Here is a 22,344-nt window from a genome sequence, read left to right on the forward strand (position 1 = left end):
TTTAAGTACAGTGGTGCCTCGCAAGACGAAATTAAATCGTTCCGCAAGTCTCTTCGTCTTGCGGTTTTTTCGTCTTGCGATGCACGGTTTCCCATAGGAATGCATTGAAAATCAATTAATGCGTTCCTAGGGAAACCACCTTCAGACCAGGTCCGGGGACAGTCTGTCCCCCGACCTCTTCTGAAGGCTGGGGGGGGGGGACAAGGGCTTTTCTTCCCACCCCCAGCATTTTAAAAAACCCTGGGACAGCGGAGGACTTCGCTGTCCGGGGCGATCTTAAAATGCTGGCGGGCGGCATTTTAAAATCGCCCCGGACAGCGGAGGACTTCTCCGCTGTCCGGGGCGATTTAAAAGCCCCTGGGAAGGCAGGCAGGGGGGACAAAGACTTTCGCCCCCTGCCCGCCTTCAGAAGGTGTCCCCGCCCCCCCTCCCCACTTCGGAACAGCTTTCCGAAGTGGGGCGGCTGGGGCAGGTGTCCCCGCCCCCCCTTCGGAACAGCGTTTTAAAATGCTGGGGGTCGGCAGCACTTCGCTCCCGACCCCCAGCATTTTAAAACCTCCCCGGGACACAGGGAGATTTTAAAATGCTGGGGGTCGGCAGCTAACGCTTCGCTCCCGCCCGCCAGCATTTTAAGATCACCCGGGGCAGGCGGGGGGGAAGGCAGGCGGGGGGCGGGAGCAAAGACTTTTGCCCCCCGCCGGCCTTCAGAAGAGGTCCTCTTCTGAAGGCCGGCTGTGGGCGAAAGTCTTTGCTCCCGACCGCCAGCATTTCCCTATGGGCTTTCGTCTTGCGATGCAAGCCCATAGGGAAATTCGTCTTGCGAAGCACCTCCAAAACAGAAAACCCTTTCGTCTTGCGGGTTTTCCGTCTTGCGAGGCATTCGTCTTGCGGGGTACCACTGTACATTTGAGGAACATTTCACTCCAAAGAATCCTGGGCACTGTAGTTTGCTGGGAATTGTAAACTACAGTACCCAGAATTCTTTGAGAGGAGGGGAATGTGATTTGAATGTGTTGGTGACACACTTTTTTTTTGACATGCATCATTTCACAACATAGTAATTCAGTTGTACTAGTAAACCAGGGGTTAAACGAACCCCTTCCCAGCCCTGGAGCACGGGGAGTGTTTGTGCGACACAACTACACGCTGCAGCTGACACACTGACATGTCGTGACAGTTTGGGAAGCTCTGCTCTAACCAACTTAAAACAGCCATTCCCCCTTTTTCCCCCCTCCCTACAGGAGGGAAAACCTCTTCTAAGATGGGGCCTGACTGCAGGCATCATCACAAATCAAAGTGAGCTTTTGCTTCAGAACTATCTGTTTAAAATGTGCACCTACATGCAGACTTAACTGATTACATGCCATACAATTAATCAACTTTCTTTCGTTGGGTGATGGCCCCAGATATCTACTTATTTAGGCAGAATGTACTATTTAGTTGATTGTCATCCTTCCCATTTTTTAAACAATTCTTTTTATAATAGTTGAAGATGCTTTGGGCTCAGATCTATAACATGGTGCCTGGTGGTTGGGTGGTTGGGGCCCACTCACTGACATCACAGCTTGCTTGGTACAAGGCACCCTGAACCAGGCACCATGTTATAGATCTGCGCAAGCTGTTTTCATGCTTGCAACAAAACAGAGAAAGTGCATCTGTAAATACTGTCTTTGCTACCAGTGGTGCCTGTTACCTGTTGGAATAGTAGGGCACAAGACAGGAGACCAGCAGTCCATGAAGCCACTTTTAACATATTGGGGAAATGTACCTATGATTTATATATATTAGTTATCTCATAAGCCAGTCCTTTAGGTGACAATCTATTTGAAACAACAACAAACCATATTTGGCAAACAGACCACACTGACTTTTGGCTGGAATTAGATGCAGTTGTTGCTTTCAGATTTTGCAAGAGTAATGAGGGACAGTTAAACAAAAAGTTTCCATGAAGACAGATCCCAAAGCCTTGCGCAAAGTAAGTTTATTTGATTTTGTTTTTTGACAGAAAAAGCTGATATTTATTCAATCTGACCAGAGCATGCTTGAGGATACGGGGGCGGGGGAATGATATTTGTAACAATATCATATGACCTTCAGACAATAACACAGATGAGTGATACAGTTCAAGGCTAGGTCTGACTTGGAAGAAAACACCTGCAAAGTTCATAAATAAATAAATACACCAATCAGTTTTCAGCCATTCCTGAGAACGTGGCATCTTACAATGGAAGTACAACAAATAAATCCTGTTTCATTACTTATTTTAAGGACATTTGAATGTGACTCATTTCCATGCTTTCAGATCTTAGAAAGTTATGGTGAAAAGCACCAGAGCAGGGGAGAACGAATACATAATTCAGTATCATTGTACAAATTCAACCAATAAAATGGTTTAAGTATGCACACAACTTGCTTTTTAAACTTCCAATTAAATCACACTTGAAGATAAACTGAAGGTATACATACACATTTATTATCAATGTCTTCTGCTGAAGAACATTCTGTGGAAGAGATCAGGATATTTTCTTTTTTAAAAAAATAGTATTTATTGAATTTTTCCAATCAAACCAAATTATATATTCCAAATTATACAAATTATCCAATAATCAAACAAATCCCAATGTTATGCCTAATTATAAATTATTATTTTTTAGCTAACTTCCCATACTTTGAGATCGGAGGGAATCCTAATCATCTCATATTTCTACTGCATTTCAAAATATTACAATAATTCCCTTAATACATTCTGATGTCAATCCTTCATTATTTTCAACAGTCTCTGCTTTCATTCTGCAAGCAAGTTTAAGTCCAAATAAAATGTTTCTGTGTGGATTTTATGTCTTTACTCTTCTTCTTTATAGTCCAAATCTGTAGTCCGAGATTCCCCCCCTGTAAATTCACATCCTCTCTTCACAAACTGGCGTTTCTGCCGTATCGGTCCAGGAGCCTTCCACTGCAGGTAGCTGCCATATTGACAAACAGTCCAGATAAAATCAAATCATGGCGTCTGCCCAGTGTTGTTCCTTAACCAGCTGCTATTCAAACATTAGCTTTTCCCGGGGAGGGGGGGGTTACCAAGTAAACTGGAAGTATAAGTATCGAGAAGTAAAATGTTAGAGGTTTCCCCCTACCCCATAGCAATATAATTTGATTCAGCTAGCTGATCAGTCCACTTTCGGTTTCACTCATGGCAGGACGTTTTCAACTGCCTTACCATAACCTTATTCTGCTTTCCAGATCCCCATGTGTGTTCTGATGCATAACACAGAGATTGCATGTGCATGGGTCCTCCCAATTCAATCCAGAGGAAGGTGGTGCTTTGCAGACATGAAATGATGCCTCTACAGCCCTGGTCTTCCACTGAAGCAAATGCAGTAGCCCTTGAGGACCAGAGCTCCATGTGTTCACCAGTCTCCTGAGACCATGGTTTAACTATACTGTGGCCATTTTAAATGTGACGTAACACATGGTTCTGAATCAGTACTTCCCTGAATTGGATTAATCATGCTCCTATCCCCTTAAAACCTGGGAAAAAAGCCTGGCCATCTGTTGGAAGCACTGTAGGCATTCAACTCTGGCCTTTCCGAAACAGCTGTAGAGCAAAGTATTGCCTTTGGTAAGCTTTACCTGTTTTAAGGAGATTAAAAGATATTTTGGGTGCTTTGGAGTATACCAAGCAAAGAGAGGACTAGAAATACAAGTCAATGAATGCGTTGAGGAGCAAACTAAGCACCGGGATAAGTGGAGGGCTGTTTCCAAAAATCTTAGTGGCGCCTCTATTACTAGTTCTGCATAACCTGTTGCAGAACTTACACGTCACACTTTGCTGTCTTTCTCCTCTCCTATTCCATGCCTTCAGCTGTCAATGGCACTTGGCAACGAAATGTAGAACATCATGACATCACAATTTGAGTTAAGTTCTACTACATATTATGGAGGGAGAGAACCTGATGCACGATGATCATTTGTAGCAGCAGCTGCATGCTTACTATGAAGTCTTGCTCAGACCTGAAGATGTGATCATAGTGTCTTTGTGCCACATTGGAAGTACAGCTCAAGCTCCTGCCCACAGATTTGGTGCATGGTGGGAGAAGGGAGGAGTTATGTTGTACAAGCCGAAATCCTTTCACAGACTAAGCAGTTTAGTTTTATACGACCCAGAGCATCAAAGGATTGGGTTTCTCTTGTGACTGTAATGCTATTGTGCATGAAGCTGCTGCTGCTATGTCAAACATCAGCTATGCTGATCCTTATTCAAATTATGTGCAAAATCATCAAGATCTTTCACTTCCAAGTATACACTTAGCTTTGCTGGAAGGACCCTTAGAATCCTAACATTTTCAGCTCCCAACCCAGAGTGGAAAATGGTCAGCCATCACCGAGGCTGAGAAAAATTATGGAGCTCAGAGATGTTTTGACTTTGCATAGATAAAGCTTGCTGGCTCAGTTTTAAGCCGACAAAGACTTTGGAAGGAAAACACTGCCACAAACACAATGGCAGGAACTGCAAACTAGCTGCTAAACACGGCAAAAGGCTTGACCGGGTTATCGTTTGCTTGTTCCAGGATTACGCAGGAGCAAATCCTTCAAAGACAAATGAAATAAATAATTTGTGTTTTCTTCAAACTTTCTGCATTCGAAAATAACCAACCCTTTGACTAAAGACCAACAGAAAACCCTTTGCTGTAGTGAAAATACTTTCTGCTGGCATAAGATCAAAGATAATGAACTCTTCGAATGTGCGGCTTGAGCAATCTAGCCATGAATATTCCTATGAGGAAGCCAGACTTCCTCCACAAACTACTAAGAGTAAATCAGTGTCAACCTCACAATAAAGCTCTACTAGTGCATATGGCAACACATGCTTTTGTCATTAGGAGCGAAGGTCCTGCTATCCACCTTGCTGTGCGTTCCTAGTCCAGGGAAATTCTACCCCAGCATCTTTGGGATACTTGGATAGTGAGTTCCAGATTCACTATCTGGCTTATGATCTACCCTTACCGTGTAAACTCTTATCCTGTTTGAACAGGGTCTATTTAGCTAGGTCTCCCACGGACCTGTCTGTATTCCTTTCATTCAGGCCCCCTCAGTCTGATCAGCTGACGAATCTTCAATGGCGCCTTCTCTTCACCCTGCCGTGCAACTTCCCCCGTGGCTCTATCGTAGGAACATATGAAGATGCCTCATCTTGAGTTAGGTCATTGGTCTATCTAGGTCAGTACTGTCTACTCTGACTGGCATTGGCTCTCCAGGGTTTCAGGAAGGAGTCTCCCAGCCCTACCTGGAGATGTTGTGGATTGAACGAGGGACCTTCTGCATGCAAAGTACATGCTCTACCACTCAGCTGTGGCCTGGCAGTCATGGTACAGATATTCATCACCCCCCAAGGTTCTTCTCCTACGACTGTCCCCAAAACGATGCATTCCCATTCTATTTGAAGCTTCCCTGATTAAAGCAAATAAATCTCTGTTTCTCCAAACGTCGCAAGTCTGCAGTATCATTTTAAACAGGGGAGAAATTCCCGTGAGTTTTCTGCATGTATTGGTGCTTATAAATGCATCCCTGTGTGGCAAAATCGAGATGCAATCATGGCAATGGCAAGCTTATTTGGAAACAAGCATGTGTTGTTCTTAATATCTGATGTTTTATCATTTGTTGGAAGCCACCAAGAGTGGCTGGGACATCCCAGTCAGATGGGCACCATAAGAATAATAAATTGCTGGTACTGTTGTTGTTTCCCACCTCACAACAGCATTTTCTTGTAAAAAACAACAAGAAAACTTAGCTCAACAGGAAGGAAAAAGGGTTATTGCCTGGCCACTTCAGAACCAGATATTTCAAATCAGTGTAGGAACAAGATGGGGTGGGCTTCAAGCAGGTTTTTATGGGTGTACCCTGAAAAGCAAGACCCTTTCCCCACTGGCCCCTGCAGTGGGAGTCACCCCTAGGGACAGGGCACTTAGCTTCCTGGATTGTGTTGACTGGGGAGGGGTTGAACCAGACCTCTGACACCAAGTCCAATCACAACACATGGCAAGGGAATCAGGGAGGAGCATATTTCTTCCTTCTCCACAGCACTTGAACTGCTATTCCAGCTCTTTGCCACACAGAAAGGATTGCCAAGCCCCACAGCAACAAGAACAGCAAACTGCTACTGCAGCGTTATTTAAATTTACATGGCGTTTGCTTTGTGCCATTTGCCTTTAGCTTCTTATCCGCTGAAACTTTTTTGGCAGGAACGTAATTACCCGCATTCCCATTCTTTTTAGGATTTGGGCAGGCGTGGGCTGGCAGCCCCTTGAGAGGGACAGCTGAACCATGGAAGGAAGAGGGTTGCTTGGGTGGCCGGATGTTGCCAGCTCCCTGGATCATAGAGCTACTCTCAGAAGGATGCTTACTGACCAACGGCTGCTTGGCAGTAGGCTGCTTTTTGGTTTCGCCTCGTGCTTCACAAGGCCGCCTGGGGCGAGCTGAGAAGCCACACGTCGCTTCAGCCGTTCTCAACTGACCTTCATGGGGAACAACTTGGCTGGGTCCTTCGCCATGCAACTCTCTTCTGTGACCCTGCTGGCCGGAGAGGACTCTTGGAAAACCTTCGTGGACAGTCAGTTGTTTCTGCGGAAAAGGACTGTGCAACGGTTTGTTTTTGCCAGGGCTTTTTAAGGTCCGGAGGGAACCGGGAGCAGTCTGAGGCCTTGTCTTGGCGGCCTTCCCTTTCTCAGCCTGTATCGTCTGCATCTGCAGCCATTCCAGCTCCAATAGCCGGTCGACGTACTTCTCAAGCGTCCCCGACGGCTCTGGCCGAGTTTCTGATTTGCATTCCGTGTTGACAAATGCCACCAGCCCTTTCAAGTCCCAGGTGTTGAAAGGGGGAGGCAGGAAGTCCGGGTAATAGTAATCGGGCTGCTTGAATTTTGTGTCAAAGAGGTGTTCAAAGCACAGAGGGTCAATCTCCTCCGCTCGCAGGTTGAGCTCCGGCGGGGTGCAAGGCGAAGGGGGAATGGGGATTCTCTCCGAGTCGGAAAGGTCACTGGCGCTGTCCTGATCAGAATCGTCTTTCATAATCCGCATGGATTCGAAGTCAAGAAACATTGCGTCAGCAGAGACGCTTTGATATCCAGGGCCGTAGGGGTCTGCTTCAGCTGAATGCCCTCCAGAGTTTCTCTCTAAATTGCCTTTTTGCTTGCAACAAAAACTCTGAGTCAGCCCATCTTCTGCGCCGCTGGAATCACTCCAGGAAGCATCCTTAAACACAGAAGGGATTTTGCTCCATCCAGCCTCGTAATACTTTCTGACCAGAGGTTCCTTTTTTAACCTTGGTGCTTTGTATGAAGAAGTGCAAACATTTGTTGTTCTAGGCGGGAAAAGAAATAATATTTAGTCTTTTTTGTTTTTTAAAAAGTCATTGCCACAAACGTATGACTGCAAACCAAGCACAAAAGGAGAAAAGACAAAATGTACAAAGACATAAAGATGGTGATATGAACGAGCTAGTTATAAAAATGTTCTATAAAGCAGAGATAGGGAAGCTGCAAGCCTCCAGATGTTCTTCCCATCACTACCATCCATCATAGCTAACAATAAGGGATGATGGGTATGATTTGTAGTTCAGCCACATCTGGAGAGTCACAGGTTCTCCATAACTCTTATCAATCATCTTAATAGCATTTTGTATTGGGTGGTCTTTATTAAAAGGCATTGGAATGGTCTGTAAAAGATTGCTTCTATTTCCCGCCCGGTTGCCACTGTAAACAGCGCTACTGTTTAGCCAGCCTATTTACCCACATCGAGGTAGAAAACTGCTTGAATATCTGTAAACCCCGATAGAGCAGTATGAAAACCTGGTGTGGGAGCTTTATACAGTAGAAAGCATGAAAGGAGACAGGAGATACTTACTTTGAATTTTGGACACGTATACCAAAAATGAACACTCTGGTATATCTGCCATCTGAAGCAGCAGGGGAAGCAAAATCTCATAAATGTTTTCATAAAGGCAGGATATTAAAGGCTCACCCTGATAAAGTGATACCAATCCAGGCACTGAATATTCTGCACTCTTCCTACATCTGATAAGAAATCATCTGCAAAAATCTTAAATTTACAAGGCAATCCGATACTCAGAAGTAAGCCTCATTAAATTCCCCGGTAAGTGGGTTTAGCATGGAGCCAAAGTGATGCCCTTCAGATCATAGAATTGTAGAGTTGGAAGGGACCCTGTGAGTCATCTAGTCCACCCCACTACAATGCAGGAATCCTGAAGTAGGACTTACTGCAATTCCCTCGTCTGCACAGCTCGTATGGTTGCAAAACTGTCCCTTGCCTCAACTGGCCTACTTACCTGTAAAACAGGGATGGTAAACATATGGCCCTCCAGATGTTGGTCCACAACTCCCATAATCCCTGGCCATTTATCATGCATTGGCTGAATGGAGTTGAAGTCCATCATAATCTTGGGCAGAACGTATTGTCAAACATATTGCTCTGCTTTCCTTTGGACCACATCAGAGAGGCAGAGAGGAGGGTCTTATCTTCTGGGCAGCCCAGGACCTCCATGCGCACTCCATACCCAGGCTTGTGCCCCGGGGAGGTCACCTTGGGGCTGATAACACAGCGGTTTGACTTCACCCCTGCAGACACACTCCATTGTCTCTCAAGACAGACGGATGACAACGACAGCAGCAACAACCTAACGGTATGATCCTAAGCATGTTGGCTCAATATTAAGTCCCACTGAGTTACATGGAACTTATGCCCAAGGAAGTGTGCATGGACTTGCAGCTTTTTCTGTTTAACCCCGCAGCCACCCCCTCGTTGGGAAATAACTCATACAGAGACGCGGATATTAGGTTCATGTTATTGGGCTAATTTGGCCACAATTTTATTAAATTAAATTACAGAATATGAGCGGTATTGGCTTAGGCATTGATTGGACCCGACTATATCTGACTCAGATATATGCAGGTGGCGCTGTGGGTTAAACCACAGAGCCTAGGACTTGCCGAACAGAAGGTCGGCGGTTCGAATTGCTGCGACAGGGTGAGCTCCCGTTGCTTGGTCCCTGCACCTGCCAACCTAGCAGTTCAAAAGCACAAAGTGCAAGCAGATAAATAGGTACCACTCCTGCAGGAAGGTAAACGGCGTTTCCGTGCACTGCTCTGGTTCGCCAGAAGCGGCTTAGTTATCCTGGCCACATGACCCGGAAGCTGTCTACAGACAAACGCCGGCTCCCTTGGCCAATAAAGCGAGATGAGCGCTGCAACCCCAGAGTCGGTCACGACTGGACCTAATGGTCAGGGGTCCCTTTACCTTTTTATATCTGACTCCTGCCCAGTGTGCAAGAAGTCCGGTAAGGGTAAACCACCGGTAGGGTAGACCATTGTTGATGCAAACCAACTCCAGCTCCCCCTGGTGTTCCCATCGGGGTCGTGTCAAGGCTCTAGCCCCCAACCGGGCTTCAGACAAGATCAACGCCCCTGGATTCCTTTAATGGAGTACCCTTAAGCATGGAGGGGCAGGTGATGGCCACACCTCCCCTCCCCCACATCAGTCCTCTGGCTCGCTCCTCAGTTTAAACGCCCCCGGCCATGCCCCCCGGCCAGTGGATTGGCTGGCCAGGCTCTGACAGGGCCGGGATTCCCGGGCAAAGGGGGACAAAGTCCCCCGCCCCCGGTGAGGAGGGGGTGACCACGCTGTCCACCACAACTGCTCCCCACTGGGAAGTGGAGCGGATTTACTCAACTTCTGTTTACTTCTGTTACTTACTTTAACTTAAACGTAAACTTACTTAACTTAAACTTTAACTTCTGTTTAACTTACTCAAGAAAACTGCTTCTAATCTGTTTGCAACACAGCTCAACATTTCAGTGGCGTAGCTAGGTGCTTGGGCTCCCGGGCTGACACATGCTGCCATTTTGGGCAGCACGGAGCCTGCAGGTGCCCAAGCCACCGAGTCACCGAGTCACTTCCAGTAAGTGCCGCCCCCATCTATGCCTCTGCAACATCTTTCTGTTCAGCTGAGTTTAACCAGACTGCAGCATATTAAACAATATTTCTAATGATTTACATCTTTTTATAAACAGTATGGCTAATGCATGTTAATTTGGATCTAAAATTAAATGCTGGCAATTATATTAAAGAAGGAAAAGCAGATGCGAAGGAAACCGATGAACACTTCTTATTCGTTCTGGGCAAAGCCCATTGCTGAAATCAACGCCATTCAATACGTTTCAGCTAAGCTGCATGTTTGCAATTGTGAACATGTGCGTTGTCTGGATATGTGTTCCAAAAAAACTTCCTGTTTCAGGAGCTTGTCTAGTTAGCATAAACATTGAATAAGAAGAAAACCTGCACCTGGCAACTTTTGACCATGTGATGAAATAAAATGCATGCTTTAAGATAAACAGGAAAAATAAAGGTGGCATGGTTGCCTTTTCAAATATGGATCTAGCCCACAGCTGCTGTGTATTGTGGTTATGGAGATAAAAATCAATGATTTTTAAAAAATAATAATTTAAAAATCGGATTTTGTTTTTTAATTTAAATCAGATTTTATTGATTTAAATCAGATTTTTTTATTTAAATCGGATTTTTAAAATAAAATGCTTTTGGAGGAAAAATCTTTCTAAAGATAGTTTTCTATTTAAGTTACATTATAGTCCAAAGGCTATTCATCAGGAAATAAGGATTTGTTTTAAGTTTTTCATGTGTGCTAAAACTCAGTCTAAGTTTTGTTTTTATTTAAATCGTTTAACCACATCAGTTAACAAATGGATACATATGCTATAATGTTGTTTTAGTTAAATTGTTTAAATTGTTATTAAGCTAATGATTATTTTTCTCCTTCCAATAAAGCACAGCAGAAAAGTTGACAATAATTTCATAATTACCTGCCTTTGTATTTCTAATAGTGTAACCAAATCAGTAATTTTTTATATAACTTTAAAAACTACTCTGAAAATTTATTATTCCAAATATGAAACCTTCATCTGGTTACAAATATTAAGATTATACCAGCAAGAATGAACCTTTCTGTAAAAAAAATGATTTAAATCAAGTCTTACTGACTAGTGATTTAAATCATGATTTAAATTGATTTGATTTAAATCAAATCCACCCTGATTGTGGCGCTCTTCCTCAAGCTCAAAGCTTGTATTACACATACAAATGTGATCCAGATTTTCTGTTCTTTAATAACTTCTTCCCCAACATTCCATGCTTCAGTTCCTTTGCCCTTCCCTGCAAACCAACCCACCAACCTAAGGCCACTTACAATTGTTTTTATCTGACACAAGTTCATCCGCACATCAAGCTCCCAGCATTGATCATCCATAAGTGGCGAAAGGTGAACAAAAATCACCAGCATATTGCCCAACCGGTCGGTAGTTTGGAATAAACATTCATGTCCTATTCCCAGAACTTTTCAAAACTTGACCATGCCAACGGTTGTGTTTCTACCTACGCAGTCTACATTCATGCATGCAGTGGGCTTGTATACCACATATAAACACTGCCAAGAGAACTTTACCTGTTTCGTTGGAGATTTTCACAAAGCTGGTTTTTTTCTTTGTAGTGAAGAGTTGTCTGCTTGTGTTCTGTTGCATGACAGGAAGTCTAAGAAAAATCGAGTAATGTATAGTTATAGCTCCAGTAGGAAAACCAGAGAATATGTCTGCCCCCCCCAAAAAAAAAAAAAAATTGCTGCCGTGAAGCGTAAGACACTTTACCTTTTCAGTAGCGGCTGAAATATTTTTGCCAAGTCTGCTGGGAGAAGGTCTTATATGTGGTGGCGATTTCTTGATTTCCTTGGCACTTGGATGGCTCTTTCCGCCACTGGAACTAGTAATGATTAAAAAGAGGACTATTTTCAAAGGGATTTTTTTTAAAAAAAGAAGAATATTTTTTTCTGTTTGCAGACATTTCTAACCCATTATAGAAAGCTCTTCTAATTCTCCTGCAGTTGTTATTCCTATGTGATTACTCCTATGAAATTTTAAATGTGCCATTTCCATTAGCTGAAATCCCTTACTGCATCTGTTTTACTTAAGTGTGTGTTTGGGGCATGGACATTTATTGGACATTACCCATAGAAGAATGGCAAAGACTTCTAAACTTGTGATTTCTAACAGCAATTTTTAAAAAATGAAATACTTTTTTTAGATTAGAAGGAAAGATAACTATTTTTACATTTTAGAGCACTAGAACTTAGACTTTCCAGGTTGGCAGATACTGGCATCTACCTTACAATCAATTTAAAAAATAAAATAAAATTTGAATCACCTGTGTTATGTTGTATCTGGTATGATTTATAAAGTTTCTGGGCCCATACTCTCAGACGGAACCTATGCCTTTAACTAAAGATGTGGTCCACTCCAGATGTTGTTAAACTACAACTCCCATAATCTCTGACCACAGGTTATCCCCACTGGGCCTGATGGGAGTTGGAATTCAACAAAATCTGAAGGGCCACAGCTTCCCCATCCCTGATTTAACTTTTCCAAGGCACCAAATGAGGACTCAGTCCAGGCTTCCTCAACCTCCGCCCTCCATATGTTTTGAGACTACAATTCCCATCATCCCTGACCACTGGTCCTGCTAGCTAGGGATCATGGGAGTTGTAGGCCAAAAAACATCTGTAGGGCCAAGGTTGAGGAAGCCTGGTCAAGAGTTATCCTTCTACAACTTTCCCACAGCTCTTAGCCGTTCCTCCACTGCCTGGGTCTAAAAGGAGCGCCTGATTCTGTCTCGCTGGTTTGGAACACTGGAAATACAGGTGCCATCTCTGGGTTAGGACCTCAGAAGTCTCTGGTCTGTGGTTCAGCTCTCTAGTTTCTGCATTCTGGTTAGGAACTGTGTTGCCTCCTGCTCCCTACTTCCTTGGCTCTCTCTGTGCTGCAACCTTGCCAGCCATTCTGGGAGCCTGCTAATGTTTAGGCAAGAAACCAAGCAAATGGAGGGCAATCATCCATATTTCTGATAACCAGATGGGCTTCCTTGATCCAGCAACTACCCACAGGCCTCTCTCTGGCTTGTGACAATGTGCCACCCCCATATGCGGTCTCTGGCAATTGCTGTAAATCTAGGGACGACCTATCCTTTTTGCTTCTCTTGGCTCACTGGACTAGGTTGCCAGCATATAAAGGTGGGGGGAAAGGTGGTGGTGTTTAGACAGCCAGTGGAAACAGATCGCTTATTGTGTTTACAGGTTCCAGTTGGTCTTTAAGGTGCTACTGGAAGGAATTTTTTTGTGTTTACAGGTGTTAAGTACTTCCTCCACCATTCGATGCTGCCTGTGTTAAGAGACAAGGAAGAAAAGGGATTTTACAGGAGATGTTCAAGATGATATAGAGTTGGAAGGGACCCTGAGGATCATCCTGAAATGTGGGAATAGATACAGTTATCCCTTATGGGGCTCGAACTTGCAACCTTGGCATTATCAGCACTCTAACCAACTAATCTAATCCACGAGGAAGCAAATGCTGGTGTTCCAATAACACTACTAGCTATCGAGGCAGTGAATAACTATCATATGCCATACACTTCGCTATCTCTTGTGGGATGTGAGGATATTTGTACAACAATCAGAAATACGTGCTCCGCATTCCCATCACCAAAACAAAACAAAAACCCGAGTAAATGGTATCTCTCCTAATTACAATTTGCATTAACTTGCACTTTAACGACAGGATACTAAAACATGATGTCACAGGGTGCAAAATTCAATTACGGAATTCCCTGCCCAAAGACATTTTGATGGTCACTAGCTTAGAAGTGGCTTTAATATGAGATAAGAGAAATTCACAAAGGGTATGGCTATCAGTGACTGGTTTTCCCAGTAGTGATGTACGGAAGTGAGAGCTGGACCATAAAGAAGGCTGATCGCCGAAGAATTGATGCTTTTGAATTATGGTGCTGGAGGAGACTCTTGAGAGTCCCATGGACTGCAAGAAGATCAAACGTATCCATTCTTAAGGAAATCAGCCCTGAGTGCTCACTGGAAGGACAGATCCTGAAGCTGAGGCTCCAAGACCTTGGCCACCTCATGGGAAGAGAAGACTCCCTGGAAAAGACCCTGATGTTGGGAAAGATGGAGGGCACAAGGAGAAGGGGACGACAGAGGACGAGATGGTTGGACACAAGGAGAAGGGTTCAACAGAGGACGAGATGGTTGGATAGTGTTCTCGAAGCTACAAACATGAGTCTGACCAAACTGCGGGAGGCAGTGGAAGACAGGAGTGCCTGGAGTGCTCTGGTCCATGGGGTCACGAAGAGTCGGACACGACTAAACGACTAAACAACAACAACAGTCAGTGACTATCTGCAAAGTTAAGTGCAGTATACTTAACATGAAGTATACTCCATGCAGTTAAGTATACTCCATGTTCACATGCAGTATGCTGGGGGAACAATCAATCCTAGAGGGCTGTTCCCTTCACATCCTTGTAGACTTCCTGGAGGCATCGACTCAGCCACTGTGGGACTGGATTAGACCCTTGGTCTGATCCAGCACAGCTGCTCTTCCCTACTTACATTCTTTTACTTTACTAGCCCTTTTGAGTCTTGAACCCTATATTGCAGTTTGCTACTTGAAATAAACGTCGGCTCGCCGTTCTCATGCAGTTTGTGGTCGCAGGCTGAATTTAGAGCAGCTACGCACACAGAAAATGGCAGCAAGATTTAGGTCAGTATATATACCCTTCCCCCACTCCTACACTTTGAAAAGAAGCCATGGAACAAAAACCGTCACACCAACGAAAGTTCACAACGCTGGTGGATTGAAAACAACCTGGGGTGAAGCAGCTCCAACGGGCACCTGAGTATTTGAAAGCTAACAAGGTGTGATAGTGTCTTACCTGATTTATAAACCAGGTGCTTCACCCACCCCCTCAAAAAACACATTCACACACAATGTCAATGTGCCTACTCAGAAGTAAGCCCCATTATACTACATGAAACTTACTCCCAGGTATATTCGATTGCAGACTTTGCTATCTATATCCCTGTTCCAAAACAAGCATGGTACCTAAATAACAACATACGCACGTTCAAGTGCGATGTCAGAATGATATCACATTTATTCTGAACTATAAGCGCATAATGCAGTGTATGTCTTATATATCGATCAGTTCATCTTGATACCGGCTTATATCCATGACATATTTTACATAAAGAAAAGGGGCCATATTTGAGCTTTTGCCACAGTATTGGTTTGCAACACAAGAAAAGCAAACTTGTAACAGCTATTTGCATAGATGTGGAACAATAAATTTAAAACGTTGTGTGTGGGGGGGAGGGAGAGATGCATTCTAGCCTAGCTCTTTCCCTGAACTTCATTAACCAGCCTCCCATCTGCATATGCATCATTTCATTAAACAGCGACGCGTTTGCATGCGCAGAACCGACTGCTTCCAGAACGAGAAAAGGGGGGAGAGATCCTTACGTTACCATTCCTTTTCCTTCGAGGATCTCATGGACCGGAGCTTCGTTTTGCAGGCTCCCTGAGCGCAGCGGCAAGGGATACTCTCGGATGCCCGGTCCCATTATAGGCGAATGGCTGCTTTGGGGTTGTCGTTGCGGTTGCTTTTACATCGGCTGATGCGCGATCCTACACCTTGCAGAATCGGATCCTCTCTCCAGCATCCTTTGGTGCGCCCAAGGCAGAGCAAGGAAGCGTAGGGACGCAGGGTCTCTCTCTCTCTCTCCACTTCGCAGCCTCCGGTTGCTGCAGTAAACAAACCCCATGCATTCCTCCCAGGCGCTCTCTCCGTCTGTCTCTCCACGTGACTTCCCTTATCATATCAGTGAGATTTAATCAGCCTTCTCTCCCCGGCGGTATCAGAGTCCGCGGCGCGCGCGCCCACACACACATCAACCCGGACTTTGCACAAGAGGCAACTGATTTATCTAGCCGCGTCTGCAGATCCTTGCAAAGCCGTCCACAGCCGGGATATGGAAGCAAAGCATCCCCCCCTCCAAAAAACCCCCCCAGTGCTGGTTAGGTGGGCCATTGAAGTCGCAAGGCATTGTGGTCCCCCGGAGGGACTTCCCTGTGCGGAGGGAAGAGACCATCAATGACTGGAGGGATGCAAAAATCCTATCCTTTATTTATGATTATTTTGCGATCGTCTGGAAGGAGATGAGGTGGGAAAGGGTCTGAGACCTGGAGAGCCCCATCCCAAGGGAAGCGGGGAGAAAACGGCTTTGGAAAGGCAAATAATAATAATAATAATAATAATAATAATAAATTTATTATTTATACCCCGCCCATCTGGCTGGACTTCCCCAGGCACTCTGGGCGGCTTCCAACAAAATATTAAAATGCAGTAATCCATCAAACATTAAAAGCTTCCCTAAACAGGGCTGCCTTCAGATGTCTCTGATTTATTATTATTATTAATTATGTATTAAATTTGTATACCACCCTATACACACAGGGCTCCGAAAGCATGATGGCATCAAGGCAGCCACATCCCTGGTTTCTGCTTGTGAGCCAAAATAAAACTGCTTCCTTCTCATCCTGGAGCCTACCTGTAAATTGTTGGTAAAGCTTCAGGAATAGGAGTTGGGTGGGTGTGTCGGTGTTGCAGGAGCAGTGAAACCCCCCCAAGGGGTGAAGATACACCCGCCCCCATGTGAACAGCAGTGTGCCAACGGAGAAACGGCACTACTGCGTTTTAAGGTACTAATGGGCACATAGCCTAAGAGTTGTGGAGAGCTCAAAACCTTTCAGGCTCTTTTGAGACCTTTTAGGTAAAGGTAAAGGGACCCCTGACCACTAGGCCCAGTCGTAGCAGACTCTGGGGTTCCGGCGCTCATCTCACTTTACTGGCCGGTGTACAGCTTCCGGGTCATGTGGCCAGGATGACTAAGCCGCTTCTGGCGAACCAGAGCAGCGCACGGAAACGCCGTTTACCTTCCTGCCAGAGCGGTACCTATTTATCTACTTGCACTTTGACATGCTTTCGAACTGCTAGGTTGGCAGGAGCTGGGACTGAGCAACGGGAGCTCACCCCGTCGCGGGGATTCGAACCGCCAACCTTCTGATGCATTGCTCCAGTCCAAATTCTGTAATTGTTCGTATCATTTTTATGCTTCCTTTCTCCTCCACGGTCAGGGTGTCTATTCCTCTGAGTGAAGGACAAGCTTCCTCAGAGGTTTCTAAGCAGAGATTGGGTGGCCATCTGTCATGGATGCACTATCTGAAATTCCTGTATTGCAGGAGGTTGGACTGGATTTGACCCTTGGGGTCCTCTCCAACTCTACAGGATGTAGTCCCAAGTCTGGTTTAAAAATGGGCCTTTTAGCGATGGGCAGGAACGGCCTTGAATATACCCACCCACACTTAGCATCTGGTCGGCTGACAGTAATGTTAGTTCCACCCTCCTCAGTCATTTTCTCGTGGGGGAATCACAACTATTCCACTCGCTACCTTACTGAAAGATTAAGAAAGAACATATTTTGTTTTGGAAAAACTTGCTCCATGCCAAAGTGCCAGGCGACTCTTAACCATTATTAGGGGTATGTTGAGCCAAATAAAACCAAGAAGGTTAAAGGGCTTTTTAGTAGAGGGAAAAATAAAGATATCCACTTGGTGGCAGCAGCGAACCTAAACAAGAAGGGGCGGGTTGGTTTTCTTGTTAGGAACCGAGCGATTGCTTTTAAGAAACGAAATAATAATAATAATAATAATAATAATAGCCACTGACGCTACATTGTCAAAGGTAAACCAGGGAGAATAGGCAACACAAGTAGGAGGTTAGCTGACCGACGGTGCATTCCGAAGGATGTTTCCTGGTAAATAAGTCCGTTGAGCTAAATAGGGCACAATCCCAGGCAAGGGATTCCGAGGATGGGGCACGTGCAGCCCTGTGGTTGCCCTTCGACTCCAATTCCCATCGGCCAGGGATGATGGGGGTTGTAGTGCAAGCAAATGCCGAGAAGCTCCCATCCGCACCTACTCAAAGCACAAGGCGGAGGTAGCGGCGATGGAGTTTCCCTTTCAGTTTTCAGCAGAGAGACATGCACGACCACCTCCACAGGACCCTCGTCTCCGCATTTCGTTGCCACTGGCGCCACCCAAGACCTCCACGTTCTCCTGCGTGAGAAAGGAAGGATTACTCTCGGGCGTGCTTGCTGGGGCTTGATGGGAGTGGTAGTCCAAAAGGCCTTGCTGCCGCGCATCCTGATCTCACGACCCCAGGCTCGTGTTCTGTTTGCCAGCCAATGCAATTTTTGTTTTGCAAAATGTCCCTCTCCAGCTATTTCCCCTCCTTTGCGCCACCTTGTTTTTCCCCTTTACGCTTCCTCTCTGTGCGGTGCATGCTTCACCCCACTATTCCCCGTGCTGCTTTTGCTTTCTTGCATTTTTGACTCCCATTCCCTCCCCGCCTCCCAGGGAGTAGTGGCAGGAGGAAGGGCACCGTCGGCTTCCCTCGCTGCTCGCGCGCAGCCGCGGGCCGATTCCCTGCGCGCACGCGGAGCCGCGGGGCGGGCACCCGGACGAGCGGCGTGGCCGCAGCAGCTGCCAATTGCAATGTCCGGGCGGGCCCTAGCGTCACAGAGGGCGTGCTCCCGCTTCACCCCGGTTGCAAAGCGGCCACATCTCTATCTTTCCCCCTTTTTTACGTCGGAATCAGCTGGGCGGCCGCAGGGAGCGACAAGATCCGCTAGCAACCGCCTGCCTGCCTGCGTCGCTTGGAGAGCAGCTCGCTGGCCGTGCGCGCCTGCCTGGTGCGGAGCGAAAACCTGCCGACCCCCGTGCAATCCACGCCAGGGGCGCGCGGGGCCGGGGACAGCCAGCGCGCAGTTGGATGTGGGGTCCAGAGTCGCCAAACGCGGACTCCGCCTCCAGCCGGAGCCCCCATCCATCTTCCAGCAGCAACGCCGTCCCTCCCGACAGCCTCCAGGCTCCCATCGCTGGAGGAGGCGGCCTGCAGACTCCCTCCAGCTTGTCCGACAGCCTCGACTCCCTTTCCCCGAAGCCCAACAGCCTCCAAACCCCTTCCAGCCCAGGGAGCGCTCTGGGTTCCTCCAGTATCCAGAGCGACAGCCTCGATTCCCTGTCCTGCTACCCAGACAGTTTGGCATCTTTCAGCTTCCTGCAAGACAGCCTCAACCAGGGTGACAGCCTCGACTCTCTCAACCTCTACCGCAGCAGCAGCCTCCGGCCTGTCTTCAGCCTCTGCGACAGCCTGGACACGTCCAGCGTCCAGAGAGACAGCCTCCAGTCGGTGACCAGCGTTTGCGACAGCACCCAGGCCTCCAGCATCCAGTGCGACAGTCTCGACTCGCCCTGCAGCCTGTGCGATAGCCTTGAGACGCCTGTCACTCAGCATCATTGCCCTGGGTCCTTCAGCGTCTGAAGGCTTCCTGTCACTAAGTGCCACCTCCCCAGAAGCCGCTCCTTAAAAAGCAACCACTGGGCCCTGCCGATCAGTGTGTCTCTCTGCCTGGAGCCTTCTCCATGTCTCGGCAGAAGCTGTCGGCAGGAGGGTCGCTGCCTGCTCAAGCTGCCCGGCCGCCCGAGCACATGGCGCCAAGGGCCCCTCGGAGGACTCCCAGCTACCTCTCTGACCTGTACCAGAACATGCTGCGGGAAGAAGAGGCCCGGAACACAGAGAGGAGGCGATACCAGCATGGCGGCAGCGCCACCAGCCTCCCGAGTGTCTCCATCTCCGAGGAGACACAGCAGAAGCATCCTCAGATGGCAAGCTGCGACCCGCACCTTAGGCCCATCATGCGCCGGCGGGCCAGGTCCTTGCCTAGCTCTCCGGAGAGGAGGAGGAGTATGATGGCTCCGTGCCGCGTCCCGGGGTGCAGCACCCGCCGGAACAAAGTCCGCTTTGCCGACGCTCTGGGCTTGGATCTGGCCGAGGTGAAAGTGTTCCAGGTGGGGGAAGATCCCTCCATCCCTCTGCACGTTCTCTCCAGGCTGTCCATCAATTCCGACCTTTGCTGCAGCAGGCTAGACCTGGAGTTCACCATGCAGTGCCTGGTGCCTGACTTCCAGCAGCCTGCAGACTGCGAGGACTTTCACAGCCGCCTGCAGCGGCAGCTGGTGTGCCTTGAGAGGGTGACCAGCTCAGATCTGGGTCTGAACGGCACCGTCCAAGTGGTCAACCTGGCCTTTGAGAAGCAGGTGGCTGTGAGATACACCTTCAACCGTTGGAGGGGTCAGCACGAAGTCATTGCCCAGTGGCACAGCAGCGTTCCTGGGAAGGAGGGGCAGGCCCAGGCGGATGTCTTCACTTTCTTCCTCCCCGTGGCGCCGTTCCTCCTCCAGCTGAGCTCAGTGGTTGAGTTTGCAGTGCTGTACCGAGTCAACGGGCAGGAGTACTGGGATAACAACCGAGGGAAGAACTTCGCCCTCACCTGTCGGAGTCACGAACTCAAGATGCCCAGGGAATGCGAAGAGAGCTGGATTCACTTCATCTAAGCAAAGCGAGGAGATGGGAAGAGCTATTTGCAGTCCTCCGGCCTTGTCCTCCTTTGGCATTTCTCTCCTTCCAGAGGCACCAAAGAAACCCTTAGGAACGGCACAGATCCTTCGAAATAAAAGAGTAACGAGTGATCGGCACAAAAGCTATTTATAGAAGAGAGTTAAAAGGATAAAGGGCTATAGCCTACACTGAGTTGTAACCAAATGCTTAAATCACTGCGGAGAAGACGCTGTCAGGAGAGCCAAGCCAATTTCTTTTATTGCTTTGTATCAACTCTTGCAGCAGACTACGAAATATATATTAGGGTATTTTCAATCATACAAATTATTATTTTTTCACTTTTTGACACTGGCTATCATATTGCACTTCAGTCAATGCACTTTTGCACTTTTTTGTTTTGTAAGTAATGCCCTTGATGCTTTACAGCAGAAAAATGTCTTCACTGGTCCAAGACACTGCAGGGTCTTGGCTGCAAAAGGGATGTTAATAAATACAACTGATGTTTAAATAGAAATATATTTTTACATTGTATTTTGTAACGCACACCTGACAGTGTCCCTGTGTTAGGCATTTTTAGTTCCTAAAAAGGTTTATATGGAAGAGGATCGCTTGTTGCGAAAGAAAGACAAACTGCGGTTTTGGTTTTGCTGGAAAATTCCTCTATTTTAAAGTAGGAACATATTTGTAGGAAGGAACAGCAGCCTATGCAGAGCTGCTTCTTTCCTTGCTTGCTTTATTTCGCAGAACAGTTTTGCACTTTTGTAATATATGCCATCTGAGGATAATGGAATGCTGATCAAATCCTTATCATGCAGTATTGCTGGAATATATGATATAGGAATGCGGTTCATCTATACAGCTTAAGACAGCCAATATTTGTAAAAGAGAAATAATGCTGAACTTTACAAAAGTAAAACATTCTCTGAAATGCTTAGATAAAACGCGGATGATGACATCACAGTTGCTGATAAACCGCAGTTGAATATTAGGAATGTTTCGATTCAGGTTATATGTATGCGCTTAAGCTGCAAGAGGCCTTGGGTTCAAATTCCAAACAAGCCATGGTGTTTCACTCTTGAATGCAGGATTATTTCCCCACCCTCCCCCCAAGAAAAATGGTAAGAGGGGTGGTTGATCTGGATCAATAAGCATGGGGGGCACAGGAAGATTCTGCAGTCTGTCTGCTGCCATGCTAAGGTCTCAGTCCATCCCAGTGCCTCAAATGCTGCCCATTTGTGTAGTGGGAAACCTTACATTTGGGGGCAGAACTCTGTTGGGCTGTACATACATATAAAGCACGTGTCTTCGTCCAAAGAATCCTGGGAACCGTAGCTTGTTAAGGGCGCAGGGAACTGTAGCTCTGTGAAGGAGAAACTACAACTACTAGGCTTCTTTAAGGGAAAGCTGTGTGAATGGTGTTCAGTCCCATGGGTTCCTTTGGAAAGGTGCTGAGAGAGAACTTCTGTATGCGTTTCCAGTATGATTGAGGATGGAATCGCATGTTCATGTGCCATGTTTCTGCTACAGTTTATATACATGTGTGTTAGGGCGATTTCTGGCCCTGCCATAGGTTTAGGCACCTATAGGTAAAGGTAAAGGTACCCCTGCCCATATGGGCCAGTCGTGTCTGACTCTAGGGTTGCATGCCCATCTCGCTCAAGAGGCCGGGAGCCAGCGCTGTCCGAAGACACTTCCGGGTCACGTGGCCAGCGTGACTAAGCCGCTTCTGGTGAACCAGAGCAGCACACGGAAACGCCGTTTACCTTCCCGCTATAAAGCGATACCTATTTATCTACTTGCACTTAGGGGTGCTTTCGAACTGCTAGGTGGGCAGGAGCTGGGACCGAACGATGGGAGCTCACCCTGCCGCGGGGATTCGAACCGCCGACCTTACGATCAGCAAGTCCTA

The 22,344-nt window shown here is 46.7% G+C and overlaps 2 protein-coding genes across 5 annotated transcripts; one reads left to right on the plus strand and one right to left on the minus strand.

Annotated features, from left to right (window-relative positions):
- Positions 1–1,966: 1,966 nt before the first annotated feature.
- On the minus strand, positions 1,967–16,203 carry FAM217B (family with sequence similarity 217 member B). Of its 4 annotated transcripts, XM_082226198.1 has the most exons (6): positions 15,437–16,203; positions 11,724–11,835; positions 11,525–11,610; positions 3,628–7,354; positions 2,467–2,525; positions 1,967–2,154 (listed from the first exon to the last, which is right to left on the minus strand). In XM_082226198.1, exons 1-4 carry the CDS (start codon positions 15,535–15,537, stop codon positions 6,163–6,165), a joined length of 1,491 nt encoding a protein of 496 aa, XP_082082324.1. In that variant the 5' UTR covers positions 15,538–16,203; the 3' UTR covers positions 1,967–2,154; positions 2,467–2,525; positions 3,628–6,162. The 4 variants fall into 4 exon arrangements, with proteins under 4 accessions (XP_082082324.1, XP_082082325.1, XP_082082323.1 ...); XM_082226199.1 differs by having other exon boundaries at positions 1,967–2,525; positions 15,442–16,203; XM_082226197.1 differs by lacking the exon at positions 2,467–2,525.
- A 3,256-nt stretch (positions 16,204–19,459) lies between these two features.
- Positions 19,460–20,949, plus strand: PPP1R3D (protein phosphatase 1 regulatory subunit 3D; the record flags this gene model as incomplete). Its single annotated transcript, XM_082226413.1, has 1 exon — positions 19,460–20,949. One exon carries the CDS (start codon positions 19,460–19,462, stop codon positions 20,429–20,431), a length of 972 nt encoding a protein of 323 aa, XP_082082539.1. The 3' UTR covers positions 20,432–20,949.
- Between the last annotated feature and the right edge of the window lie 1,395 nt (positions 20,950–22,344).

This window comes from Podarcis vaucheri (assembly GCF_965113315.1).
Source record: "Podarcis vaucheri genome assembly, chromosome: 6".
Lineage (NCBI taxonomy): Eukaryota > Metazoa > Chordata > Lepidosauria > Squamata > Lacertidae > Podarcis > Podarcis vaucheri.

Coding starts and splice junctions, on each gene's coding strand:
- FAM217B (XM_082226197.1), bottom strand. CDS start 15,537: ATGGGACCGGGCATCCGAGAGTATCCCTTGCCGCTGCGCTCAGGGAGC. Junction 11,836..15,436: donor GAAGGAAAAGGAATGGTAAC/GTAAGGATCTCT, acceptor AATCATTACTAG/TTCCAGTGGCGGAAAGAGCC. Junction 7,355..11,524: donor GAAAATCTCCAACGAAACAG/GTAAAGTTCTCT, acceptor TTTCCCGCCTAG/AACAACAAATGTTTGCACTT.